Source organism: Bidens hawaiensis, unplaced genomic scaffold, assembly GCF_021521415.1.
Source record: "Bidens hawaiensis isolate Kalapana, Puna unplaced genomic scaffold, B.hawaiensis_p1.1 tig00003244_1, whole genome shotgun sequence".
Classification (NCBI taxonomy): Eukaryota; Viridiplantae; Streptophyta; class Magnoliopsida; order Asterales; family Asteraceae; genus Bidens; species Bidens hawaiensis.
The window spans coordinates 508,583-517,646 of NW_027491178.1; the positions used below are offsets into that span (position 1 = coordinate 508,583).

The 9,064-nt window shown below is 33.4% G+C and overlaps 1 protein-coding gene across 1 annotated transcript; it reads right to left on the bottom strand.

The window, feature by feature from the left end:
- Nucleotides 1–4,398: 4,398 nt before the first annotated feature.
- Nucleotides 4,399–7,782, bottom strand: LOC143622866 (FH protein interacting protein FIP2-like). Its single transcript, XM_077093892.1, has 9 exons — nt 7,740–7,782; nt 7,431–7,537; nt 6,408–6,551; nt 6,165–6,332; nt 5,807–5,890; nt 5,621–5,667; nt 5,124–5,197; nt 4,562–4,605; nt 4,399–4,443 (listed from the first exon to the last, which is right to left on the bottom strand). Exons 1-9 carry the CDS (start codon nt 7,777–7,779, stop codon nt 4,399–4,401), a joined length of 753 nt encoding a protein of 250 aa, XP_076950007.1. The 5' UTR covers nt 7,780–7,782.
- Between the last annotated feature and the right edge of the window lie 1,282 nt (nt 7,783–9,064).

Below are 9,064 nucleotides of genomic sequence, written 5' to 3' on the forward strand. Positions count from 1 at the left end.
TGAATACAATTTACTTAGAACTCGTAAGCTTGGATTTGAATACAATTTACTTAGAGCAATTGTATTCAAATAACAATTGTATTCAAGTGACAAAGTATTAGAATTCCTCTTTTAGAATGTCACCAACTAACTTTCTTATCACCTTTTCCAAACCAACCCAAATACATGCATAACACTACAAACACAATTATTTTGAGATTCACACACCAAAACCAACCATTTTAACAACTTTAAACCATATTGTTGAACATGAACAACTTAAATATCTTAAGAACTTCAAGAACACAAGAACCCGAAACACACTTATTTTCTTGAAAAATCCGCCTTTTCACACACAAGACCAAAATCCAAGGTTGTGACCCAAGATCTACAACTAGTAAGGCCCGAAAGCTCTGATACCAATTGTAGGTCCCGAAACCGGATCAAACAACACAACAAACTAAATACTAGTTGTTCTTGGATCAACCTCACAACTAGTTGGCGGAAACAACTAGTTGGACCGAGATCTCGGATCTTGTGTATGGGTATGGTGGAGCCAAAACTTGGAAGAAAGAAAAGGAGTTGAGAGAGTTTTTGGTTACTTGGATAATTGTTTTGCAAAGGGTTTTTTGAGTATGGAGTTGCACACACCTTATATATTGTGTGTAATCCATACTCTATTTCTATTAATAAATGCCCAATGGGCTTCAAGTACAAGAAGCCTCTGGCCCAAAACATACAACCGTAAACTAACAAAGACGTAAACTAAAATGATACAAATACGAAAGACTCAATTAAACAAAACCGGGCCTTACAGAAGTTAACATTTTTCAGACACGGATCGCTAAAGTCCACTTGCGACAAGTCCTGCATAAGTTATGATGAAAAAAACATGTATGTCAACATCTTAAAGCCAGCCTGATTTCACTGGAGCTTGTAAACCTAAAATATATGCAAAATGTATTTGATGAGATCATGCCATATTTGAAAGATCAAGCCAGAGAGATTTAATCCTCTTAAACTGTTACATCTTTGTTGTACAAATATGCGAAAATCATTGCGTTTTATATCACCACCAATTTCTATCTTTTTCCTCTTCGAATCCTCAGTTATTTTATCTACCAAACCCTGAAAGAGTAAAAAAAAACAACGTTAACAAAGACCGTACAACTGATCCATGAGAAAAAGAATTAGTAAAAAATGACTTACAGGAAGCTGATAGTATCCTGCTTCCTCCAAAAGCTCTAAACTCTCATAATCAGGCAAGATTGGAGCTACACCATCTTTCAACCAATTCAAAATATGGCGAAAGTGCTTCCAGTTCCTATCAACAAACACACATTCCTGCAAAATATAATAAAATGATCAAAGCATGCTCACTGTTAACTATGTCAAACCATATATATATATCACTGTTATGTGTGCATATATACTTACCTTCTCAGAATGGGTGTGGCGACCACTAAACATGACAGCAAGCATCGAACGAGGCTCCCTACGAGTTAGCGTATCAACGGTTGTGCGGAATACCTTTCCACCTGTTTAATTCGAAAACAATATATTGAAACCAACCACATTTCAAATTTCATGCATCAACAGATTACTTAAACTAAAGACAAATAATTGTACGTAGAAACAAACATGACAGATTATAACGAGTGACATGCATGCAGTAAAATAAAAGGCAAGAAACAAGATAATAATATTAGTACCGATATTGAGACGAACAGTCGAAGAGTACGTCGACATATCTTCTTGAGATGTTCGCTGTGCAAAGTGAAGATAAATGGAAAACAGAGTGAAACATATGAAGATAAAAGGTCAAATGTTTGGCAACCGAAGAGTCTTTCCCGTAGGTGGTCTTGGAAGTTGTAGCTACAAAAGTGAACATGAAAAGTTATGTAAGTTTTAAATGTTTAGCAAAATATAAGTAATTTGTTTCAGTATTTGAAAAAAAAAAGTAAAAAATTAAAAAACAAATGAATAGACTAAACTAGTTTGCATTAGGGGTGTCAATCGTGGCGGGTGAATGTTGAGATTTTTCAAGCCTAACTCAACCAGTATTTTTATTCGTGTTGGGTTGTGTCGACCCATTTAACTTCGTGTCGTGTTTAGGTTGTGTTTCGCGTCAACCCATTTTACGTTCATATACGAATATGAGTAATATCCATTGACTTAGTAATAAATTTAACAGTTAATTACTCTTATTCATATAAAATTTGTTAATAATTTGTGATAAATGTAATTGTTTTTGTGAATTTATCTTGCATTCTCAATTAACAAACTTAGGTTCACATATCTAACTAAAGAGAAGAACAAACGAATGAAATAACCAGAGAATATACGGTTAAAACTAATAAAATGAAATTATTAGAAATATAAAGTAGATAAAAGTAGTGTAAAACGAAATTAGTTTTACTTTTAAAAGTTAATTGATATATGAAAATTTAACAAACTAAGTATGTCACTTTAAAATTTAAAACATCTTCTCTCTAAAATAAAAATATTAACTTCTTTAAAATTGTTAAACGGGTTAACAGGTCAACCCACTTTTTAACGGGTCGGGTTAACCTGTTTTTTAAACGTGTCGGGTTTAGGTTGACCTATTTAAGAAAACGGGTCGTGTCATCCGACCCAAAACCTATATTTTTCGTGTCGGGTTTTGGGTCGTGTCAGGAATTGACACCCCAAGTTTGCATCATCGAACTAGTTTGCAAACTAATTCACTCTCATATGTCAAGATATCTATGGTCTTCCTTTTAATTTATTTTTTCTTTTTCTTTTAAACTAATTAGTTTTAACTATAATATTGATTTTTTCAAATTACTTTTAATACTTAAGTTTAAAAAAAAATTAAAAACACAGTCTTACTCAGTTTTTTTTAACACAATGGTATAAATTTTATTAAAAACATGGGTTGTAAAAGATATATATATTTTTTAAAATAAAATAAATATTAATCATTAATCGTTTATTTAAATACATTTAAATCAAATATATATTGTCTATTTTTAGTTAAAGAAATTATTTTTTATATTTATAGGCACTTTTAATAAAAAAAAACCATTATAAATTATATTTATTTAATAGTTGAGTTGCTAATGAGTGTAGAAAGTTTGGTTGGATTGGATTGGGTATGTAGAAAAGAGATAAATTATTTTTATAACAAAAATTGGTTTGGGTGGGTTGGTTTGTGAATATGGATAGTGTAAAGTGGATAAGTGGGACGGGACTATTTAAGTCGAGCTGAGCTGGCTTGGTTACAATAGATTGAGTGGTTCATGAAAAACCCAAAATAACTGAACCAAAAAATTGAATTCAAACAAAAACCGATAGTAGGTTACATGTTGATGAGGTCAATCATCAAACACAAAATGGAGGGTCTACTAGTTGTAGTTTGGCTAGGGATTGGCTTTATCGAGTGTTTAAATGATTTGAATTCGTTCACTTTGTAATCAATCTACCATAATCAATCATTCAATGAATGAAGATCATCATACCACTACATATATATCTTCATGTTCTTGTTGATTGATTCACAAAAACCCGTCCCTACATGTATTTTACATTCAAGTGCTATGAATTATTGGTGATTATTAGAGCCAAATAATTGGTATTGAAGCCATGGTGCTCGTATATGACTCTTGAAGGTGCTCAAATTTGTTAAATCCGCCATGAGACATTAATTTGAAAATTTGATAAAGTTTTGAGTGGGTTTTCGCACGACGTGATGTGAAATTAAAGAATCTATGCCCAGTTTCTTAGAGTTGTTCATGATTTGATGGTATACACATGATTTCAGTATCCTTGAGACCAGTTTAAATTTGTGAAGATCAGATAGTCAAAGTTCGAGAATATGTCTAATTTGTCAAAATTGATGATTGGTTTTGGATGTGTGACCAATTTCAAGATCGACTGATGACTTGTTACATCATATTTATTCAAGTATTACGTTCAATTTCATTGACTATTCAACTTCAAGCCTTTATAAGGTTTTTTCCTACTTTATGTCTCAAAAGTCAATAGTCCGTAATCAATTTGTACATACAAGAATATCAAGTAGCTTGTTTAAACCAAAAATTACTCGAATCACATAATGTGTAGCACAAATGATTTTCAAACAAACTGAAATTAGGCAGAACAAAAATATCTAATTGCGTCGGTAAAATCTGCACCCTCCAGCTTAGCGCCTACAAAACACTACAAAATTAAACATAACTTGCAATAATCAGAAACAATTTAAGGAGTTTTACGACTTTACCACTCACTAGTAAGGGTAGGTGGGTTAATCATCTGACTAATGGTCTCGCATTTAACAAACAATCTTCTCAATTCTCAAGGGACGAGTGTAATAAACTACGAGATATCGATGTTACTTACTGTCTTGGGGAGAATTCTATCACGGCGTAGACAAGCATGTTAAAGATTTGCATCATTCAACTTCGCATTGACCAGATTAGCACACTAAGCAAGTATAACAAAAAGAGATCAACAAAAAACCACTAAGATCTTTCCAAATTGGCTCCTTCTAAAGATTTCAAAATGAAAATTATGTGTGCAATTTAATCCAAGTTCAACATACCGATAGATCTGCACATCTTAAGTCTGCACCACGTAAATCACAACCTATCACGCAAGCATATGCAAATACTTGAGAACAATAACTAATATATCATAAAAACTAAATAGACAACAATTAAAATCTAGATCACCAGACTTAGCTTCTTAACAAATACAACTTCATATAGCTTCTCAGTATACAAATAAAATATGTACTTCACATTTCACTCAGGAAACCTACATCATATATATTATATTTTACACAACCATATAGCTAATATACCAAACATACCTATCCAAAATACTTCACATTTCATACTTACAAGATCCATCCACAACATCAATTTAGACTAGGACAATTGTACCTTAATTTCTCGATCTTTCTCCTTCCATTTAAAATTAACTCTCATAATTTAATACAAGTTCTAATGGAAGGCCATATATGTCATAATAATGATAATAGCTATATTTTATATTGGATATTTTGTTAAAAGTAAAGTAAATATGATGATATACAAGTTTTAAAAGAGACATTAAATTTATCCTTATAAAATGAAGTTAGTAATATGTGAAGAAATATCTACCATATAAGTCTGCACCATCAAGATTAGCCTCCACCAGCAAAGCTCCATGAAGATTAGCCATCGTAAACTTACATCTTGCCGAGCAAAAAAAAATCAATTCAGTTGACTAACATAGGGAAAAAAAACTTGACTATAGGGTTCATAATAGTTAGCAGGAAAAGCATAAAAATAATTGTCATTTTCACCATTTTCTTTAACAAAATGACCCTTGACTTTTTTTTTTCGTAAATATATATCATTTCACATTTTTTTATTATAGTTACGAAAATGGTTACATATGAAAATCTGTCACGCCAATACAAACCTATCGCGTCACACATGCTGTGTGCAAGTTGATTGGTAAATTTAAAATGTCAAAAGGGCTTTTTTGTAATATGTTTCATTTGAAATTGCTATTTTGGTAAATTTCGAGGTAAATATGTGTATATTACAAAAAAGACTGCAAACTTTGTGGCTCTTAACAAAAACAAATAACAATTAAGTTCGCAGTATCTTACTTTTTTAATGTTGCATTGTGAAAATTGGCATTTTCAGCATCTACCTTCTAAAATATAAACAGAAAACATAATGGTAGAGCAAAGTAATGAATAAAAACAATGATAAACCACTATATTGCAAATAGTGTATAAAATAATATATAATTAGTTATGGTAGAAAACATAAGAACAGGTCAGATAACTTACTTCAAATTTAGCATTTTCAAGATTAGCATCTGAGAAGATAGCATTATTCAAGCATGCAAAGCTGAAGTCCACACCCGACAAGTCCTGTATACATTATAACAAGCAAAACGATGCGGGCTAATAAGAATGCTCACTAATAACAGCATGTTCTGACATTTTTAGTTCTTTTTAATTTGAAATGGAGGACAATACGAATCAAACATTGATCAAACAAAAACACGAAGAAACCTAGTACCCATAGCTATAAAAGATGAAATTTATAAAGATAATTCTTTTGGATGGACTGACTTCATATGTCAATATAAGTGAGTATGTATCCATGTAAACTTCAAGAGTTGTATTTGAATTTTGATCATACCAATTTTGAAAGATCAAGCCCAGAAAGATTTACTCCTCTTAATCTCATATGTGCATGTTTGACATTACAAGGTCGTGCATATTTGATAATATCAGCGCGTGTTAAGTCAGCACTCACTTGCTCATCCTCCTTCCTCTTCAAAACCTCATTTATTTTTTCCACCAATCCCTGAAATAGTTAAAAAAAAAGTAGACTATTTTATGGACTACACAATAGATCCATTAGAAAACTGAGTGTACTTACAAGAAGCTGATAGTATTCAGCCTCCTCTGAAAGCTCCAGAAGATCTATACGCTCTAACTCAGACAAGTTGTGAGTTAGACCACCCCTCAACCAATTCAAGATATGCCGAAAGTGTTTCCCATCCCTGTCAACAAACACGTATCCCTACAAAAACTCAAAATAATCACAACATGCATCTTTTGAGCAGAAGAAACTCTGCATGCTAAATGTTTTTAAAGGTCAAAAAATTTGATACCCTAAAAATTCATTCCATTAAACAGAACCAAGAGTTTAAAAGAACAAAATAAATATGCTTGTCAAAAATAAACATATGAAAGCACGTGATCTTGCAAATAAACATGTTGCATCTCATTTTCGTCATTCGGCTCAAATTTTGTTTGGTCCGAGAATATGGCCCAACCCAAGAATTAAAAGGGGTTACTTAATGATCCAGTTATGGTTATTAGGTATCTTGTTGTTAGCTAAGGGAGAGTTAACATCATAAAAAGAGGCTAGGGGTGCAAACGAGCAGAGCCGATCATGAGCTCGACTAGGCTCGAGCTCTGCTCGCTTAACTTACACAAAGCTCGAGCTCCGCTCGTCTCGAGCTCTATTTTCAAAGCTTGAGCTCGGCTCGTTTACTATTTATCAACAATTATTTATTATATAGTTATAAACTTATAATTATTTTTATATACTTTTTTCTATTATCATTTAATATATACAATAATCTATATTATTTAGTTATTTTTATTTACTTTTTAAAACATTTATATATTAATTAGTAATTATTGAATATATATATATATAAATTATATAGTTGACAGGTTCGTTTAGGCTCGTGAGCCAGCTCGAGCTCGATAAGTGAAACTCGGGCTCGATTAAGCCCGTCTCATATGAGCCGATCTCGAGTGCACCACTAATAGGGGAAACCGAGTTATGGTTGTAATAAGTTTTTTGAGTTACATTTTCTGATTAATAAACGAGAGTTATTCGTCGTGTTTGATTATCGATTGGGACTTGATTGCCTAATTAATTACCTACCTCAGAGTCTTTGCAAAGAGCGTGGCGACCACTGAACATGGCTGTAAGCATTGAATGAGGCTCCCTATGAGTTAGCGTATCAACAGTAGTTACAAATTTATTTCCACCTAAATATCAAATTTCATTTTCAATGGATTACTTAAGCTCATGACAAGTAATCGATTGTGAAGCAACTAATATAAAGTATAAACATACATACGGACGGTCAGTTTAAAGACAAATGACAGGTAATTACAAGTGAAATCGTAAATTTAAAAGCAATAATAATAATAATAATAATAATAATAATAATATAGTTTTATAAATGACCTATATCGAGACGAACACAAGCGTCGGAGTACGTCGCCATCCTTCTGAGTTGGTGGCTAGCTAGCAGTGCAACTGATGGAGATGAACACGCAAAACCGCGTGTTTTTGGGGGGTGGTTTGGGATTACTTTTTCAGGGCTATTACACTTTTTATTCTTTTGAATAAGTTAGAGCAACGCTTCCGTGGTGCATGATGTTTGCAGACGATATTGTGTTACTTGCTGAGAGAAAACAAGATCTAAACATGAAGCTTGAGGGGTGGCGAACAATCTTAGAGACAAAAGGTTCAAGGATTAGTCGCTCTAAGACGGAGTACCTCCACTGTGATTTTGGTGGGGGAATTGACAATGAGGACGTACAGATCACCATTGAAGGCCAGGTGGTGCCGCAGGTAACGAAGTTCAAGTATCTAGGATCATTTATTCGGAGCGATGGGGAATTAGACAGTGATGTGACCCACCGAGTTCAGGTAGGATGGTGTAGATGGAAAGCAGCCACAGGTATATTGTGCGACAAGAGTTTCCCAACTAAACTGAAGGGAAAATTTTATAGGGCCGCAATTAGACCTGCAATGCTATATGGAACAGACTGCTGGGCAGTCAAGAAGGCACAAGTGCGGAAGATGGAGATAGCAGAAATGAGAATGCTACGTTGGATGTGTGGGCTCACAAGGTTAGACCGAATAAGAAACATTGTGTTTCGGGAGATATTAGGGGTAGCGTACATAGCAGATAAGATAAGAGAGTGGAGATTGAGATGGTTTGGACATGTGAAGAGAAGACAAACGACGAATCCTGTTAGATCCGTAGAAAACATTACTATAGAAGGGATGAGGGGTAGAGGACGACCTAAATTGACGTGGGAGGAGAGGATTAAGCATGATTTGATAGACCTAAACCTCTCCGAGGACATGGTTGAGGATAGGAATTCGTGGAGAAGTAGAATTAAAGTTAATGATTTTTAGGGAGAAAGGAATAACTTAGGGCTTCTATTTAACATATTTTGGTCACACACCATAATATTATATTCTTTTCATATATATTATTATTATTACTATTTTTATCATCATCATTATTATTATTATTACTGTTAAACTTTGATTTCCTTTGTATTGCTTAATACATATGTTTTTTAGAGCTGATGGTCTCTCTGGAAGCCAAATCTTTATCCCTTTGGATAGAGGTACGGTGTGCCTACATCCCACCCTCCCCAGACCCTACCTATAGCTTTGCTGTTGGTGGAACTTCACTGGGTATGATTGATTGATTGATATTCTCATCCCATTCCCTTATAATGTTAATGTGAGAGAAGTTTGTAAATTATAGG